General features: G+C 33.5%; 1 protein-coding gene across 1 annotated transcript; it reads left to right on the forward strand.

Moving 5' to 3' along the window:
- The first annotated feature begins 444 nt into the window (after positions 1-444).
- On the forward strand, positions 445-18,680 carry LOC138869489 (uncharacterized). The gene is made up of 6 exons (XM_070147109.1): positions 445-838; positions 16,064-16,234; positions 16,375-16,798; positions 16,859-17,230; positions 17,639-17,806; positions 18,413-18,680. The coding sequence occupies exons 1-6, from the start codon at positions 445-447 to the stop codon at positions 18,678-18,680; spliced, it is 1,797 nt and encodes a 598-aa protein (XP_070003210.1).
- Positions 18,681-21,426: the final 2,746 nt, after the last annotated feature.

The raw sequence follows: 21,426 nt of genomic DNA on the forward strand, positions 1-21,426 counted from the left end.
ATTCAAAGACCTCCTGAGATTCAGGATTTTAAATTTAAATCTCTTGATGACTTAGCTCAACTTTTAGATAAAAAGCTTTCTGGTTTAAATATTAGACCTATTGATTTATCAAAAAAATTTGCTGATAAAATTGAGACTGTTTCTGATTATAAAACTGAGACTTGGTCAGAGTTTAATAAACTCAAAGGGATTGTTAAACAAAATCATAGGTATGCTGACAAACCAAGGATGCAGACCTATTATTATCCTCGTCCTACTCCTCAAGATGTGTTAATTGAGGAACGAGATTGGAATCAGACAAATACGTCTTATAACGGTTCCGAAATTTATGAATGGAATCTTGATGGTCTAACTGATAGACAATTAACCATTCTCGTACACAGAATGCTTATGTATTCGACTATCTGTAAAAGTGTTAAAAATACAGATAGAAATATTTGCAAAATGATCATTGCAGGATTCACTGGCCAACTTCGTGGCTGGTGGGACAATCATTTATCTGTAGAAGAAAAGTCTTTCGTTATTAATGCTACGGCAACCGACGAAGGTGTTGATAACATAGGTATGGCTCTAGTAATGGGTGGAGAAGATGCAGTTTATACCCTTATCCTTACTATCTTAGAACATTTCAATGGTAGATTTACCTCGAATCATCAGACCATTCGAACTTTACTTAATGGGCTTAGATGTAAGACCCTTAGTGAATTTAGATGGTATAAAGACACTTTTATGAGTAGAGTTATGGAACTACCCGACAATAAATTTGAGCATTGGAAAGCCAAGTTTATAGATGGTCTCCCTTCCTTATTTGCTGAAAGAGTGAGGAATGTGTTAAAAGGTAGTTGCGGCGAGATTCTGTATAATAATTATACCTATGGTAAGCTTATAGGTGTTTGTACAGAAGAAGGATTAAAATTGTGTAATGAGTTAAGGCTTTCTAGACAGCTTAAGATTGATAAGCTTAAAGAAAAGTCCCAATTAGGAGACTTCTGTACCCAGTTCGGTTTACCCGGAACTTCCACTCAAAATAGGAAGAAGAAAACCAAATATCATAGGTATCCTTACCCGGACAGCCCGTATAAGAAAAAGAGGTCTAGATATAGGCCTAAGGAAGAACGTGATACTAGAAAAGCGCATCGGAAATCTACTCGATTTGCAAAGAATAGATCCAAACGTGATCTCACTGATATTAAGTGTTATAAATGTGGAAAGTTTGGTCATATTTCTCCAAATTGCAAGCTTCAAAAGCTAAAAACCTTAGAACTCGATGATGAGTTACACGATAAGGTTTATGGTTTGTTATACACTTCGGGGTCAGAATCTGACTATTACTCAGAGACTGAATCTGAAACTGAAGTTGAGTTAATTGATTTTTCTGATAATAATAAGAATATTGATACTTCTTGCACTGCTTATAAAGGTGATATTTGTACTTGTCATAGTGACGAATTTTATAAATTACAATCACAATTTGATAATCTTAATATAAAAACTATTACATCTGACAATGTAATAGAACTTTTAAAAGAAGTTACTGATGAAAAACTTCGTGAAAAAATTATTAATTTAGCTGCAAGTTCCAGTTCTAGTAGTTTAAAATCTGTTGAAAAATACAAGAACGAATTTGAAAATTTTGCATCATATTCTTTATCTGAAATTAATAGAAGAGTTCAAAAGTCCAATACACCTAGTCGAGATACTTTTTTGATGATTTAAAAGAAGAAATTGAGAATTTGAAAAAGGATATTAAGTCTGTTAAGCAAAATCAAATGATTTGCGATCACCGTATTACTCAAATTGAGAAAAATAATTCTCTACCTGAATCTTCGACTAAAAGAATTTCTGATTTTTCTAATGATAAAGGAAAAGAAATTTCTGATGAAAAATCTGATTTATTTTTAGGTATGATGCAAATTATTACTGCACACAAATGGTATATTAAATGTACTATTTTAATCGATAATAATTTTTCTATAACTGATATAGCTATGATTGATAGTGGTGCAGATGTAAGCTGCATTCAGGAAGGATTAATTCCTACTAAGTATTTTCAAAAGACCACTCATTTGGTGAAATCCGCTTCTGGTCATGCTTTAGATATAGAGTACAAATTGCCTAATACTCATATTTGCCAGAATAAAGTCTGTATTCCACATTTCTTCTTTTTGGTAAAAAACCAGTTATACCCTCCAATCATACTTGGAACACCTTTTATTAATGCTATTTATCCGTTTAATAATATAGATGAACATGGTTTTTCTGCTACTTATCAAGATAAAAAGATAAGTTATTCCTTTGTTACAGATCCCGTAACTAGAGATATTAATGCCTTGATTAATATGAAACAAAGGCATGTTGATTCATTACAATTAGAAATTCTTAGTATGAATATATTCGATACTATACAATCTGCTAAAGTTCAGCAAAAGATTAAATTGATTGCTGAAAAAATGGCCGTTGATGTTTGCGCTGATCACCCTAGTGCCTTTTGGAACCGGAAAGGCATATTGTAACTCTTCCATACGAAGAAAACTTCTCTGAGGATGATATTCCTACTAAATCTCGACCTTGCCAGATGAATGCTGAACTAGTTGAATTCTGCAAAAACGAGATTGATAGTTTGTTACAAAAGGGTTTGATAAAACCCTCAAAATCTCCTTGGTCATGTTCTGCCTTTTATGTTAATAATGCGGCAGAAAAAGAACGAGGTATCCCTCGATTAGTTATAAATTATAAACCATTAAATAAACATCTAAAATGGATTAGGTATCCTATCCCTAATAAAAGGGACTTGCTATCTAGGTTATATGACGCCAATATATTTTCAAAATTTGATTTAAAATCTGGTTATTGGCAAATTCAAATATTTAAAGAGCATACTTATAGAACTGCTTTCAATGTTCCATTTGGGCAATATGAATGGAATGTTATGCCATTTGGTTTGAAAAATGCCCCTTCTGAATTTCAAAAAATTATGAATGATATTTTTAACCCATATTTGGATTTTATCATCGTTTATATTGACGACATATTGGTATTTTCTAAAACTCTGGAGATGCATATTAAGCATCTTGATATTTTCAAGAAAATTGTTATACAAAACGGTTTAGTAATCTCTAAGCCCAAGATGAGTCTATTCCAAACAAATGTTCGTTTTCTAGGTCATAATATTTGCCAGGGAAAAATTACCCCAATACAAAGATCTATTGATTTTGCCTCAAAATTTCCTGATGTTATCACTGACAGGACTCAATTACAAAGATTTTTGGGAAGTCTGAATTATATATCCCCTTTTTATAAAAGTTTGTCACGAGATCTAGCCCCTCTATACGATCGGCTGAAGAAAGATCATAAACACCCTTGGACTAACCAACATACTGAGTTAGTCAAAAGTATTAAAGGGCGGGTTAAATCTCTACCTTGTTTAACCCTTGCCAATCCTACTTGGCAAAAGATTATCGAGACAGATGCGTCTAATGTTGGATATGGAGGGATTTTGAAACAAGTAAATCCCAATAATAAGAGTAAATACTTAATAAGATTTCACTCTGGTAAATGGACCGAAGCCCAGAAGAAATATGCTACTATGGCGCATGAAAAGTTAACAATTGTTAAGTGTGTATTAAAATTTCAAGACGACTTATATAACCAAGAGTTTTTGATAAAAACTAATGCTCAATCTGTTAAATACATGTTTGACAAAGATTTTAAGCACGATGCTTCTAAATTAATATTTGCTAGATGGCAGGCTCAGCTAGCGCCTTTCGATTTTGAAATACAATACAAAAAAGGAATTGATAATTCCCTTCCGGATTTTCTATCCCGGGAATATTTAGAATAATTTATGAATTATTATACCATGCTATTTTATAACGAGGAATTGATCACTATTTTTAGAGTGATTAATTTAAACAGAGACTTAAAGGAACTCATACTTGATAAAATCATGGCTGACAGAATTGATAATATGGAAGAAGAATACTCTAATACTGATGAAATTACTGTTATTCTTCAGTTAATTGATGATTTACAATTTCTGCAGAATGGACCCTTCGTGGGTCACCAGGGGCAGAGGTAGGGGAAGATCTTCCCCTAGTAGGACTTATTCTCAAGGATCGTCATACGGATCCTTATCAAACTCCCCAGTATACAAAGAGGAAAAAAAAGTTTGATAAACTCAAAGGTACCGCATACAGGTGAATCTTCAGGACATTCTATACATTTGGAAGATATTCCAGAAGATAGTCCGATATATGGACATCTGCAGGCCTATTTAGCATCCAAAAAGCAAAGTGATACTTTTGCTTCAATTGCTAAAGAAGAAGACAATGACGATATCAAGTCATATGAAAAGTTACCAAAGAGAGAAATGATATTTCTCCTTGAAAACTCTGAGATTCAGAGAAAAGAAGAACCGTGGAAAATATTTCAGAGATATCTGATTAATGGGTTATACTATCCGGGTGAATCATATAAAACCCGCACCTATTATGAGACTATCCTGATCAGTACAGGTAGTGCAGAATTCCAGCACTTTTCGGGTTATAACACGAATGAAAATGTTTATAACTTTTCAAAAGTCATTATCAAACAGATTATATCTGTTGAAGAATGGGGTATTTCAACAATGAAAGAAAGGCAGATAAGCCTTAATAAATCACCTATGAATTTCACTTATTGGGATTATATTCAAGCATTTGATAGGGTGCTTTATTATAACAATGAGAGACATAAGCATACTTGGTTTATCAAAGTATGCGCAAAGGTATTTACAGGACCTATCCCTAACTGGTTTTTAAACTGGTGGTCATACCACGGTCCTACTACCAAGATTTTGCCCGAACCATTTCTAAAGTTATACAAAGAATGGACAAAAGCTTCGCCGTTCTTAACAGAGTTATATCACGTAGATCATATCTGCTACCTAGAAAAAATTGATCAAATCTACTTCTTTATTGAATTTTCTATCCCCTGGATCCATAAATGGACTCCGGAATTAGGTTATACGGAAGAACAAATCCCTTGTTTATATAGGGTATTCTACAACAAATTTTGGGACAAATTGATGAAGACTGATCCCAAAACAAAAACGTTATATGGACAAGAATTATTAGATTCTATCAAAACACAAATCCATTTATATGTAACGGCCCCTCAAAAGAGGATAATAGAAGAAAGCATTGTTAAACATATTGCTAGAAGAATCTCTATTCAAGACGGAGATAAAATTGATTTGATAAATCAATACTTAGAAGGATTAAAAAGAAATCTGCTCCAATCACTAGATCAGTGCGAAAAATCAGACACTTCAATGAGAAGTGAAACGAGTGGTGATGACCTCGTAGAAGATACACAACCAATACAGCCAGAAATGATACTATCTGACAGAGATATCGACAAGGTGGAAGAATTCCTCCAACAAATGCACAATTTGGACAAAAAGAAGACTTGACATCTTATCAGCCGCCAGGACCCACTTAAACAGTAGATACACTGTTCATCCACAATAGAAACACTGTTTAACTACAGTAGAAACACTATGTAGGGACCCAGATGTGGGACCCAATTTACTATTCTAGATTCTTTTTTTGTTATATAAGGAGGCTTCTTCATTTAAAGAAGAGAGAGCCGGAACCCCCCTCTATCTCTACTTTCTCTCTCCTCTCTCTCTCAACCAACCCCTTTTGTAAAGATTTAGTTTATAGTTTGTAAATCAGTTAAAGCTAATAAAAGTTTTAAGTTCAGTTTATCTTCAGGGCCTTGCTTCTCGGCCTTCAAGGTACTTATTCCCTTTTCTTTTTAGTATTTTAAATACTTAGTTTCTCTCCCCAGCCGTGACTATGTCCGGCTAAACGGATTCATATCTATGTTGAAGAACTAATTTCTCTTGCATATTAACCATGAAGAATCCAGACTCTTTCAAAATATAAAGAAATTTTAATATAGTTTCTTGATTTGGTTCCAAGATGGTGGTACAGTCGGTTCTGGTACTACTCTTATTGGCTTTGCCTTAGTGGCTACGTCTAGCCAGCTGTGACATTAAAGCCCGCTGAAGTTGTCAAAAGGGCTACCTCTTTCACAGTTAGAACTGCTAGACACATGGGCTCAGTAAGAGTATGTATCGGGCTTAGACAGGCCCCGTGCTTGGGTAAAAGGATATAGATCCTTCCATACAGTCATTAAATTATAATAGAATTTCCGTATATTTCGAATCCTTATTGGTCGTGCGGACTACCGCCAACCTTTAAAGTGTACTAAAGCAGCTAGATCTGGATGGCCGTGCGGATTACCACCCGCCTACCTAGTTCCTGGTGTAAATGGTGTCAGAGCCTAGGAATTTTCATGGTAAATGTGTAATAGATATGAAAGATTCAACATAGATATGAAGCTTTTGGAATGGATCTGGGAGAAACAAGTACTAAAAGTACTAGACTTGAAGAGGTAGATATACCTCAAAACCTTGATTTATTAAATAAATGGACAATTCCTAAAGTTTCTATAAAAACCATTTATGATTATGGTTGGTTTGATAAACTTTCTTCTAAACAATTGATAAAAACGACTGAACAGTCTTTAGCATTAAATTCGTCTGAACAGACTATTCGTTTGTTAAACAAGCATGATATAGATTTATATAAACATCATTACCATTATGTGCATATTGGTATGGTTCAAATTGCATTTAAACCTTTAACCCTTAAAGGATTACCAGAGACCTTTTTATGGTAAAAAACCAGTTATACCCTCCAATCATACTTGGAACACCTTTTATTAATGCTATTTATCCATTTAATAATATAGATGAACATGGTTTTTCTGCTACTTATCAAGATAAAAAGATAAGTTATTCCTTTGTTACAGATCCCGTAACTAGAGATATTAATGCCTTGATTAATATGAAACAAAGGCATGTTGATTCATTACAATTAGAAATTCTTAGTATGAATATATTCGATACTATACAATCTGCAAAAGTTCAGCAGAAGATTAAATTGATTGCTGAAAAAATGGCCGTTGATGTTTGCGCCGATCACCCTAGTGCCTTTTGGAACAGGAAAAGGCATATTGTAACTCTTCCATACGAAAGTCCCTTTTATTAGGGATAGGATACCTAATCCATTTTAGATGTTTATTTAATGGTTTATAATTTATAACTAATCGAGGGATACCTCGTTCTTTTTCTGCCGCATTATTAACATAAAAGGCAGAACATGACCAAGGAGATTTTGAGGGTTTTATCAAACCCTTTTGTAACAAACTATCAATCTCGTTTTTGCAGAATTCAACTAGTTCAGCATTCATCTGGCAAGGTCGAGATTTAGTAGGAATATCATCCTCAGAGAAGTTTTCTTCGTATGGAAGAGTTACAATATGCCTTTTCCGGTTCCAAAAGGCACTAGGGTGATCGGCGCAAACATCAACGGCCATTTTTTCAGCAATCAATTTAATCTTTTGCTGAACTTTAACAGATTGTAAAGTATCGAATATATTCATGCTAAGAATTTCTAATTGTAATGAATCAACATGCCTTTGTTTCATATTAATCAAGGCATTAATATCTCTAGTTACGGGATCTGTAACAAAGGAATAACTTATCTTTTTATCTTGATAAGTAGCAGAAAAACCATGTTCATCTATATTATTAAACGGATAAATAGCATTAATAAAAGGTGTTCCAAGTATGATTGGAGGGTATAACTGGTTTTTTACCAAAAAGAAGAAATGTGGAATACAGACTTTATTCTGGCAAATATGAGTATTAGGCAATTTGTACTCTATATCTAAAGCATGACCAGAAGCGGATTTCACCAAATGAGTGGTCTTTTGAAAATACTTAGTAGGAATTAATCCTTCCTGAATGCAGCTTACATCTGCACCACTATCAATCATAGCTATATCAGTTATAGAAAAATTATTATCGATTAAAATAGTACATTTAATATACCATTTGTGTGCAGTAATAATTTGCATCATACCTAAAAATAAATCAGATTTTTCATCAGAAATTTCTTTTCCTTTATCATTAGAAAAATCAGAAATTCCTTTAGTCGAAGATTCAGGTAGAGAATTATTTTTCACAATTTGAGTAATACGGTGATCGCAAATCATTTGATTTTGCTTAAGAGACTTAATATCCTTTTTCAAATTCTCAATTTCTTCTTTTAAATCATCAAAAGAAGTATCTCGACTAGGTGTATTGGACTTTTGAAGTCTTCTATTAATTTCAGATAAAGAATATGGTGCAAAATTTTCAAATTCGTTCTTGTATTTTTCAACATATTTTGAACTACTAGAACTGGAACTTGCAGCTAAATTAATAATTTTTTCACGAAGTTTTTCATCAGTAACTTCTTTTAAAAGTTCTATTACATTGTCAGATGTAATAGTTTTTATATTAAGATTATCAAATTGTGATTGTAATTTATAAAATTCGTCACTATCACAAGTACAAATATCACCTTTACAAGCAGTGCAAGAAGTATCAATATTCTTATTATTATCAGAAAAATCAATTAACTCAACTTCAGTTTCAGATTCAGTCTCTGAGTAATAGTCAGATTCTGATCCCGAAGTGTATAACAAACCATAAACCTTATCGTGTAACTCATCATCGAGTTCTAAGGTTTTTAGCTTTTGAAGCTTGCAATTTGGAGAAATATGACCAAACTTTCCACATTTATAACACTTAATATCAGCGAGATCACGTTTGGATCTATTCTTTGCAAATCGAGTAGATTTCCGATGCGCTTTTCTAGTATCACGTTCTTCCTTAGGCCTATATCTAGACCTCTTTTTCTTATACGGGCTGTCCGGGTAAGGATACCTATGATATTTGGTTTTCTTCTTCCTATTTTGAGTGGAAGTTCCGGGTAAACCGAACTGGGTATAGAAGTCTCCTAATTGGGACTTTTCTTTAAGCTTATCAATCTTAAGCTGTCTAGAAAGCCTTAACTCATTACACAATTTTAATCATTCTTCTGTACAAACACCTATAAGCTTACAATAGGTATAATTATTATATAGAATCTCGCCGCAACTACCTTTTAACACATTCCTCACTCTTTCAGCAAATAAGGAAGGGAGACCATCTATAAACTTGGCTTTCTAATGCTCAAATTTATTGTCGGGTAGTTCCATAACTCTACTCATAAAAGTGTCTTTATACCATCTAAATTCACTAAGGGTCTTACATCTAAGCCCATTAAGTAAAGTTCGAATGGTCTGATGATTCGAGGTAAATCTACCATTAAAATGTTCTAAGATAGTAAGGATAAGGGTATAAACTGCATCTTCCCTACCCATTACTAGAGCCATACCTATGTTATCAACACCTTCGTCGGTTGCCGTAGCATTTATGACGAAAGCCTTTTCCTCTACAGATAAATGATTATCCCACCAGCCACGAAGTTGGCCAGTAAATCCTGCAATAATCATTTTGCAAATAGTTCTATCTGTATTTTTAACACTTTTACAGATAGTCGAATACATAAGCATTCTGTGTACGAGAATGGTTAATTGTCTATCAGTTAGACCATCAAGATTCCATTCATAAATTTCGGAACCGTTATAAGACGTATTTGTCTGATTCCAATCTCGTTCCTCAATTAACACATCTTGAGGAGTAGGACGAGGATAATAATAGGTCTACATCCTTGGTTTGTCAGCATACCTATGATTTTGTTTAACAATCCATTTGAGTTTATTAAACTCTGACCAAGTCTCAGTTTTATAATCAGAAACAGTCTCAATTTTATCAGCAAAATTTTTTGATAAATCAATAGGTCTAATATTTAAACCAGAAAGCTTTTTATCTAAAAGTTGAGCTAAGTCATCAAGAGATTTAAATTTAAAATCCTGAATCTCAGGAGGTCTTTGAATATGAGTAGGAATAGCTTGATCAACTGTTTTACTTCCTGAAGTGGAGGCAATATCAGTTGGTCCTTTCTTAGTACTCATTTCCTTTATTAAACTAGTCAAATTTTCAAGTTTTTTATCAAGAGAACCAATATGTTCTCCTAAAATTTTTACATACAAACCCAAATAATTTTTCTATAACTGATATAGCTATGATTGATAGTGGTGCAGATGTAAGCTGCATTCAGGAAGGATTGATTCCTACTAGATATTTTCAAAAGACTACTCATTTGGTGAAATCCGCTTCTGGTCATGCTTTAGATATAGAGTACAAATTGCCTAATACTCATATTTGCCAGAATAAAGTCTGTATTCCACATTTCTTCTTTTTGGTAAAAAACCAGTTATACCCTCCAATCATACTTGGAACACCTTTTATTAATGCTATTTATCCGTTTAATAATATAGATGAACATGGTTTTTCTGCTACTTATCAAGATAAAAAGATAAGTTATTCCTTTGTTACAGATCCCGTAACTAGAGATATTAATGCCTTGATTAATATGATACAAAGGCATGTTGATTCATTACAATTAGAAATTCTTAGCATGAATATATTCGATACTTTACAATCTGTTAAAGTTCAGCAAAAGATTAAATTGATTGCTGAAAAAATGGCCGTTGATGTTTGCGTCGATCACCCTAGTGCCTTTTGGAACCGGAAAAGGCATATTCTAACTCTTCCATACGAAGAAAACTTCTCTGAGGATGATATTCCTACTAAATCTCGACCTTGCCAGATGAATGCTGAACTAGTTGAATTCTGCAAAAACGAGATTGATAGTTTGTTACAAAAGGGTTTGATAAAACCCTCAAAATCTCCTTGGTCATGTTCTGCCTTTTATGTTAATAATGCCGCAGAAAAGGAACGAGGTATTCCTCGCTTAGTTATAAATTATAAACCATTAAATAAACATCTAAAATGGATTAGGTATCCTATCCCTAATAAAAGGGACTTGCTATCTAGGTTATATGACGCCAATATATTTTCAAAATTTGATTTAAAATCTGGTTATTGGCAAATTCAAATATTTAAAGAGCATACTTATAGAACTGCTTTCAATGTTCCATTTGGGCAATATGAATGGAATGTTATGCCATTTGGTTTGAAAAATGCCCCTTCTGAATTTCAAAAAATTATGAATGATATTTTTAACCCATATTTGGATTTTATCATCGTTTATATTGACGACATATTGGTATTTTCTAAAACTCTGGAGATGCATATTAAGCATCTTGATATTTTCAAGAAAATTGTTATACAAAACGGTTTAGTAATCTCTAAGCCCAAGATGAGTCTATTCCAAACAAGTGTTCGTTTTCTAGGTCATAATATTTGCCAGGGAAAAATTACCCCAATACAAAGATCTATTGATTTTGCCTCAAAATTTCCTGATGTTATCACTGACAGGACTCAATTACAAAGATTTTTGGGAAGTCTGAATTATATATCCCCTTTTTATAAAAGTTTGTCACGAGATCTAGCCCCTCTATACGATCGGCTGAAGAAAGATCATAAACACCCTTGGACTAACCAACATACTGAGTTAGTCAAAAGTATTAAAGGGCGGGTTAAATCTTTACCTTGTTTAACCCTTGCCAATCCTACTTGGCAAAAGATTATCGAGACAGATGCGTCTAATGTTGGATATGGAGGGATTTTGAAACAAGTAAATCCCAATAATAAGAGTGAATACTTAATAAGATTTCACTCTGGTAAATGGACCGAAGCCCAGAAGAAATACGCTACTGTGGCGCATGAAATGTTAACAATTGTTAAGTGTGTATTAAAATTTCAAGACGACTTATACAACCAAAAGTTTTTGATAAAAACTGATGCTCAATCTGTTAAATACATGTTTGACAAAGATTTTAAGCACGATGCTTCTAAATTAATATTTGCTAGATGGCAGGCTCAGCTAGCACCTTTCGATTTTGAAATACAATACAAAAAAGGAATTGATAATTCCCTTCCGGATTTTCTATCCCGGGAATATTTAGAATAATTTATGAATTATTATACCATGCTATTTGATAACGAGGAATTGATCACTATTCTTAGAGTGATTAATTTAAACAAAGACTTAAAGGAACTCATACTTGATAAAATCATGGCTGACAGAATTGATAATATGGAAGAAGAATACTCTAATTCTGATGAAATTACTGCTATTCTTCAGTTAATTGATGATTTACAATTTCTGCAGAATGGACCCTTCGTGGGTCACCAGGGGCAGAGGTAGGGGAAGATCTTCCCCTAGTAGGACTTATTCTCAAGGATCGTCATACGGATCCTCATCAAACTCCCCAGTAATACAAAGAGGAAAAAGAGTTTGATAAACTCAAAGGTACCGCATACAGGTGAATCCTCAGGACATTCTATACATTTGGAAGATATTCCAGAAGATAGTCCGTTATATGGACATCTGCAGGCCTATTTAGTATCCAAAAAGCAAAGTGATACTTTTGCTTCAATTGCTAAAGAAGAAGACAATGACGATATCAAGTCATATGAAAAGTTACCAAAGAGAGAAATGATATTTCTCCTTGAAAACTCTGAGATTCAGAGAAAAGAAGAACCGTGGAAAATATTTCAGAGATATCTGATTAATGGATTATACTATCCGGGTGAATCATATAAAACCCGCACCTATTATGAAACTATCCTGATCAGTACAGGTAGTGCAGAATTCCAGCACTTTTCGGGTTATAACACGAATGAAAATGTTTATAACTTTTCAAAAGTCATTATCAAACAGATTATATCTGTTGAAGAATGGGGTATTTCAACAATGAAAGAAAGGCAGATAAGCCTTAATAAATCACCTATGAATTTCACTTATTGGGATTATATTCAAGCATTTGATAGAGTGCTTTATTATAACAATGAGAGACATAAGCATACTTGGTTTATCAAAGTATGCGCAAAGGTATTTACTTGACCTATCCCTAACTGGTTTTTAAACTGGTGGTCATACCACGGTCCTACTACCAAGACTTTACCCGAACCATTCCTAAAGTTATACAAAGAATGGACAAAAGCTTCGCCGTTCTTAACAGAGTTATATCACGCAGATCATATCTGCTACCTAGAAAAAATTGATCAAATCTACTTCTTTATTGAATTTTCTATCCCCTGGATCCATAAATGGACTCCGGAATTAGGTTATACGGAAGAACAAATCCCTTGTTTATATAGGGTATTCTACAACAATTTTTGGGACAAATTGATGAAGACTGATCCCAAAACAAAAACGTTATATGGACAAGAATTATTAGATTCTATCAAAACACAAATCCATTTATATGTAACGGCCCCTCAAAAGAGGATAATAGAAGAAAGCACTTTTAAACATATTGCTAGAAGAATCTCTATTCAAGACGGAGATAAAATTGATTTGATAAATCAATACTTAGAAGGATTAAAAAGAAATCTGCTCCAATCACTAGATCAGTGCAAAAAATAAGACACTTCAATGAGAAGTGAAACGAGTGGTGATGACCTCGTAGAAGATACACAACCAATACAACCAGAAATGATACTATCTGACAGAGATATCGACAAGGTGGAAGAATTCCTCCAACAAATGCACAATTTGGACAAAAAGAAGACTTGAGAGCTTATCAGCCGCCAGGACCCACTTAAACAGTAGATACACTGTTCATCCACAGTAGAAACACTGTTTAACTATAGTAGAAACACTGTGTAGGGACCCAGATGTGGGACCCAATTTACTATTCTAGATTCTTTTTTTTTGTTATATAAGGAGGCTTCTTCATTTGAAGAAGAATAGCCGAAACCCCCCCTCTCTACTTTCTCTCTCCTCTCTCTCTCAACCAACCCCCTTTGTAAAGATTTAGTTTATAGTTTGTAAATCAGTTAAACCTAATAAAAGTTTTGAAGTTCAGTTCATCTTCAGGGCCTTGCTTCTCGGCCTTCAAGGTACTTATTCTCTTTTCTTTTTAGTATTTTAAATACTTAGTTTCTCTCCCCAGCCGTGACTATGTCCGGCTAAACGGATTCATATATATGTTGAAGAACTAATTTCTCTTGCATATTAACCATGAAGAATCCAGACTCTTTCAAAATATAAAGAAATTTTAATATAGTTTCTTGATTTTGTTCCAAGATGGTGGTACAGTCGGTTCTGGTACTACTCTTATTGGCTTTGCCTTAGTGGCTACGTCTAGCCAGCTGTGACATTAAAGCCCGCTGAAGTTGTCAAAAGGGCTACCTCTTTCACAGTTAGAACTGCTAGACACATGGGCTCAGTAAGAGTATGTATTTTCATGGTAAATGTGTAATAGATATGAAAGATTCAACATAGATATGAAACTTTTGGAATGGATTTGGGAGAAACAAGTACTAAAAGTACTAGACTTGAAGAGGTAGATATACCTCAAAACCTTGATTTATTAAATAAATGGACAATTCCTAAAGTTTCTATAAAAACCATTTATGATTATGGTTGGTTTGATAAACTTTCTTCTAAACAATTGATAAAAACGACTGAACAGTCTTTAGCATTAAATTCGTCTGAACAGACTATTCGTTTGTTAAACAAGCATGATATAGATTTATATAAACATCATTACCATTATGTGCATATTGGTATGGTTCAAATTGCATTTAAACCTTTAACCCTTAAAGGATTACCAGAGACCTTTTTAGCAGCTCTTAGAGATGCTAGAAATCTGAATTTCAGACAGTCTCTAATGGGTTCGATAGAATCTACAGTGGCCTATGGTCCGGTATATTTTAATACTCAACCCAAATCTGCAATTATCTCTTTCTGATGTTAATATTCTTGATGCTTTGACTTTAAATGTGAAAACGCATGGTTATAATTATGCGCCTGGTTCTGAACTTATATGTCTATCCTATAGGATTTATTTCAAATTGTTATCTACTTTGAATACTAGATGTGAGTTATACGATACATCGGATCAGACCATATTGGTCGAAACCAATTTTGCAAAGTCCAAGGTCACCACTAGGAGACCTATCAGGTGGGAGAAAATTAGTTTTCCAACTACATGGACTTTAAATTCTGTTATCTCCCCAAGTCAAATTACTAACGACTTGTCAAACACTGAATTTTCGCATGTCACTCAAAATCCGGATGGTAGGATTTGTATTCAATTTGATGATAAGTCTACTATTTATAATAGACATTCATTTTCTAATCATAGACTTCTATCTGTTATTCAACATATTTCCCCTATTAAACCAGTCTACGGTCCAGCTCGCAATCGTGCAGCTTCTCTACACACTATTGCTAGTGATAAGCCTGATCAAAAGGTTAAAAGGGTTGAAAGGGTTAAGATTAACCCTTAAACGAATATTGTTCAAGATAATGACAATATTTCTGATAAGGATATTCCTTCTGTATCCGAGATGGATTTCGACCCCAATAATATTTAATGATTCCACACCAAATAGATTTTAGCCCCGGTTCTCGGGCCCGTAGTTATATTCAAAAGGAATTTTTTAGTGAAAAATGGAATCAGTTTAAAGCATGGTTTTTTGATACTTATAGTTAAGATGATTTGAATAATATATCTCAAGAATTTTATGAAGCTTGTGCCTTGCATAATCAAATTATGTATTTTGTTCCTTGGTTTATAACAACTTATTTGCCTCTTTATATAAAGGTATTGGAAAGATCTTATAAAGACGGGAGTGGTAATATTACTAAAGCGATTTATCCTCCTCAGGCTCCCTTTATTCTACCTAATAATACTGGTATTACTTTCACTGCCTTTCAAAAATTTATTGATGATAACGTGGCAGCTATTAGTATTGCAGAAATTAATAAATTGATTTCTCAAAACAATTATTTGGGTTTGTATGTAAAAATTTTAGGAGAACATATTGGTTCTCTTGATAAAAAACTTGATGATTTGACTATTTTAATAAAAGAAATGGGTACTAAGAAAGGACCAACTGATATTGCCTCCACTTCAGGAAGTAAAACAGTTGATCAAAACATTCTTACTCATATTCAAAGACCTCCTGAGATTCAGGATTTTAAATTTAAATCTCTTGATGACTTAGCTCAACTTTTAGATAAAAAGCTTTCTGGTTTAAATATTAGACCTATTGATTTATCAAAAAAATTTGCTGATAAAATTGAGACTGTTTCTGATTATAAAACTGAGACTTGGTCAGAGTTTAATAAACTCAAAGGGATTGTTAAACAAAATCATAGGTATGCTGACAAACCAAGGATGCAGACCTATTATTATCCTCGTCCTACTCCTCAAGATGTGTTAATTGAGGAACGAGATTGGAATCAGACAAATACGTCTTATAACGGTTCCGAAATTTATGAATGGAATCTTGATAGTCTAACTGATAGACAATTAACCATTCTCGTACACAGAATGCTTATGTATTCGACTATCTGTAAAGTGTTAAAAATACAGATAGAAATATTTGCAAAATGATCATTGCAGGATTCACTGGCCAACTTCGTGGCTGGTGGGACAATCATTTATCTGTAGAAGAAAAGGCTTTCGTTATTAATGCTACGGCAACCGACGAAGGTGTTGATAACATAGGTATGGCTCTAGTAATGGGTGGGGAAGATGCAGTTTATACCCTTATCCTTGCTATCTTAGAACATTTCAATGGTAGATTTACCTCGAATCATCAGACCATTCGAACTTTACTTAATGGGCTTAGATGTAAGACCCTTAGTGAATTTAGATGGTATAAAGACACTTTTATGAGTAGAGTTATGGAACTACCCGACAATAAATTTGAGCATTGGAAAGCCAAGTTTATAGATGGTCTCCTTTCCTTATTTGCTGAAAGAGTGAGGAATGTGTTAAAAGGTAGTTGCGGCGAGATTCTGTATAATAATTATACCTATGGTAAGCTTATAGGTGTTTGTACAGAAGAAGGATTAAAATTGTGTAATGAGTTAAGGCTTTCTAGACAGCTTAAGATTGATAAGCTTAAAGAAAAGTCCCAATTAGGAGACTTCTGTACCCAGTTCGGTTTACCCGGAACTTCCACTCAAAATAGGAAGAAGAAAACCAAATATCATAGGTATCCTTACCCGGACAGCCCGTATAAGAAAAAGAGGTCTAGATATAGGCCTAAGGAAGAACGTGATATTAGAAAAGCGCATCGGAAATCTACTCGATTTGCAAAGAATAGATCCAAACGTGATCTCGCTGATATTAAGTGTTATAAATGTGGAAAGTTTGGTCATATTTCTCCAAATTGCAAGCTTCAAAAGCTAAAAACCTTAGAACTCGATGATGAGTTACACGATAAGGTTTATGGTTTGTTATACACTTCGGGATCAGAATCTGACTATTACTCAGAGACTGAATCTGAAACTGAAGTTGAGTTAATTGATTTTTCTGATAATAATAAGAATATTGATACTTCTTGCACTGCTTGTAAAGGTGATATTTGTACTTGTGATAGTGACGAATTTTATAAATTACAATCACAATTTGATAATCTTAATATAAAAACTATTACATCTGACAATGTAATAGAACTTTTAAAAGAAGTTACTGATGAAAAACTTCGTGAAAAAATTATTAATTTAGCTGCAAGTTCCAGTTCTAGTAGTTCAAAATCTGTTGAAAAATACAAGAACGAATTTGAAAATTTTGCATCATATTCTTTATCTGAAATTAATAGAAGACTTCAAAATTCCAATACACCTAGTCGAGATACTTCTTTTGATGATTTAAAAGAAGAAATCGAAAATTTGAAAAGAGATATTAAGTCTCTTAAGCAAAATCAAATGATTTGCGATCACCGGATTACTCAAATTGAGAAAAATAATTCTCTACCTGAATCTTCGACTAAAGGATTTTCTGATTTTTCTAATGATAAAGGAAAAGAAATTTCTGATGAAAAATCTGATTTATTTTTAGGTATGATGCAAATTGTTACTGCACACAAATGGTATATTAAATGTACTATTTTAATTGATAATAATTTTTCTATAACTGATATAGCTATGATTGATAGTGGTGCAGATGTAAGCTGCATTCAGGAAGGATTGATTCCTACTAGATATTTTCAAAAGACTACTCATTTGGTGAAATCCGCTTCTGGTCATGCTTTAGATATAGAGTACAAATTGCCTAATACTCATATTTGCCAGAATAAAGTCTGTATTCCACATTTCTTCTTTTTGGTAAAAAACCAGTTATACCCTCCAATCATACTTGGAACACCTTTTATTAATGCTATTTATCCGTTTAATAATATAGATGAACATGGTTTTTCTGCTACTTATCAAGATAAAAAGATAAGTTATTCCTTTGTTACAGATCCCGTAACTAGAGATATTAATGCCTTGATTAATATGAAACAAAGGCATGTTGATTCATTACAATTAGAAATTCTTAGCATGAATATATTCGATACTTTACAATCTGTTAAAGTTCAGCAAAAGATTAAATTGATTGCTGAAAAAATGGCCGTTGATGTTTGCGCTGATCACCCTAGTGCCTTTTGGAACTGGAAAAGGCATATTGTAACTCTTCCATACGAAGAAAACTTCTCTGAGGATGATATTCCTACTAAATCTCGACCTTGCCAGATGAATGCTGAACTAGTTGAATTCTGCAAAAACGAGATTGATAGTTTGTTACAAAAGGGTTTGATAAAACCCTCAAAATCTCCTTGGTCATGTTCTGCCTTTTATGTTAATAATGCGGCAGAAAAAGAACGAGGTATCCCTCGATTAGTTATAAATTATAAATCATTAAATAAAAATCTAAAATGAATTAGGTATCCTATCCCTAATAAAAGGGACTTGCTATCTAGGTTATATGACGCCAATATATTTTCAAAATTTGATTTAAAATCTGGTTATTGGAAAATTCAAATATTTAAAGAGCATACTTATAGAGCTACTTTCAATGTTCCGTTTGGGCAATATGAATGGAATGTTATGCCATTTGGTTTGAAAAATGCCCCTTCTGAATTTCAAAAAATTATGAATGATATTTTTAACCCGTATTTGGATTTTTTCATCGTGTATATTGACGACATATTAGTATTTTCTAAAACTTTGGAGATGCATATTAAGCATCTTGATATTTTTAAGAAAATTGTTATACAAAACGGTTTAGTAATTTCTAAGCCTAAGATGAGTCTATTCCAAACGAATGTTCGTTTTTTAGGTCATAATATTTGCCAGGGAAAAATTACCCCAATACAAAGATCAATTGATTTTGCCTCAAAATTTCCTGATGTTATCACTGACAGGACTCAATTACAAAGATTTTTGGGAAGTCTGAATTATATATCCCCTTTTTATAAAAGTTTGTCACGAGATCTAGCCCCTCTATACGATCGGCTGAAGAAAGATCATAAACACCCTTGGACTAACCAACATACTGAGTTAGTCAAAAGTATTAAAGGGCGGGTTAAATCTCTACCTTGTTTAACCCTTGCCAATCCTACTTGGCAAAAGATTATCGAGACAGATGCATCTAATGTTGGATATGGAGGGATTTTGAAACAAGTAAATCCCAAAAATAAGAGTGAATACTTAATAAGATTTCACTCTGGTAAATGGACCGAAGCCCAGAAGAAATATGCTACTGTGGCGCATGAAATGTTAACAATTGTTAAGTGTGTATTAAAATTTCAAGACGACTTATATAACCAAAAGGTTTTGATAAAAACTGATGCTCAATCTGTTAAATACATGTTTGACAAAGATTTTAAGCACGATGCTTCTAAATTAATATTTGCTAGATGGCAGGCTCAGCTAGCACCTTTCGATTTTGAAATACAATACAAAAAAAGAATTGATAATTCCCTTCCGGATTTTCTATCCCGGGAATATTTAGAATAATTTATGAATTATTATACCATGCTATTTGATAACGAGGAATTGATCACTATTCTTAGAGTGATTAATTTAAACAGAGACTTAAAGGAACTCATACTTGATAAAATCATGGCTGACAGAATTGATAATATGGAAGAAGAATACTCTAATTCTGATGAAATTACTGCTATTCTTCAGTTAATTGATGATTTACAATTTCTGCAGAATGGACCCTTCGTGGGTCACCAGGGGCAGAGGTAGGGGAAGATCTTCCCCTAGTAGGACTTATTCTCAAGGATCGTCATACGGATCCTCATCAAACTCCGCAGTAATACAAAGAGGAAAAAAGAGTTTGATAAACTCAAAGGTACCGCATACAGGTGAATCCTCAGGACATTCTATACATCTGGAAGATATTCCAGAAGATAGTCCGTTATATGGACATCTGCAGGCTTATTTAGCATCCAAAAAGCAAAGTGATACTTTTGCTTCAATTGCTAAAGAGGAAGACAATGACGATATCAAGTCATATGAAAAGTTACCAAAGAGAGAAATGATATTTCTCCTTGAAAACTCTGAGATTCAGAGAAAAGAAGAACCGTGGAAAATATTTCAGAGATATCTGATTAATGGATTATACTATCCGGGTGAATCATATAAAACCCGCACCTATTATGAAACTATCCTGATCAGTACAGGTAGTGCAGAATTCCAGCACTTTTCGGGTTATAACACGAATGAAAATGTTTATAACTTTTCAAAAGTCATTATCAAACAGATTATATCTGTTGAAGAATGGGGTATTTCAACAATAAAAGAAAGGCAGATAAGCCTTAATAAATCACCTATGAATTTCACTTATTGGGATTATATTCAAGCATTTGATAGAGTGCTTTATTATAACAATGAGAGACATAAGCATACTTGGTTTATCAAAGTATGCGCAAAAGTATTTACAGGACCTATCCCTAACTGGTTTTTAAACTGGTGGTCATACCACGGTCCTACTACCAAGATTTTACCCGAACCATTCCTAAAGTTATACAAAGAATGGACAAAAGCTTCGCCGTTCTTAACAGAGTTATATCACGCAGATCATATCTGCTACCTAGAAAAAATTGATCAAATCTACTTCTTTATTGAATTTTCTATCCCCTGGATCCATAAATGGACTCCGGAATTAGGTTATACGGAAGAACAAATCCCTTGTTTATATAGGGTATTCTACAACAATTTTTGGGACAAATTGATGAAGACTGATCCCAAAACAAAAACGTTATATGGACAAGAATTATTAGATTCTATCAAAACACAAATCCATTTATATGTAACGGCCCCTCAAAAGAGGATAATAGAAGAAAGCACTGTTAAACATATTGCTAGAAGAATCTCTATTCAAGACGGAGATAAAATTGATTTGATAAATCAATACTTAGAAGGATTAAAAAGAAATCTGCTCCAATCACTAGATCAGTGCGAAAAATCAGACACTTCAATGAGAAGTGAAACGAGTGGTGATGACCTCGTAGAAGATACACAACCTATACAGCCAGAAATGATATTATCTGACAGAGATATCGACAAGGTGGAAGAATTCCTCCAACAAATGCACAATTTGGACAAAAAGAAGACTTGACAGCTTATCAGCCGCCAGGACCCACTTAAACAGTAGATACACTGTTCATCCACA

Source organism: Nicotiana sylvestris, chromosome 5 (assembly GCF_000393655.2).
Source record: "Nicotiana sylvestris chromosome 5, ASM39365v2, whole genome shotgun sequence".
Classification (NCBI taxonomy): Eukaryota; Viridiplantae; Streptophyta; class Magnoliopsida; order Solanales; family Solanaceae; genus Nicotiana; species Nicotiana sylvestris.

Bases quoted from the DNA above. Each gene is read 5' to 3' on its own strand.
- LOC138869489 (XM_070147109.1), top strand. From the start codon at position 445: ATGATCATTGCAGGATTCACTGGCCAACTTCGTGGCTGGTGGGACAAT. The intron at 17,231-17,638 runs ATCAGAATCTGA...TGATTTAAAAGA, and splicing joins GGTTTGTTATACACTTCGGG to AGAAATCGAAAATTTGAAAA. The intron at 17,807-18,412 runs TGATTTATTTTT...TGCCTTTTGGAA, and splicing joins GAAATTTCTGATGAAAAATC to CTGGAAAAGGCATATTGTAA.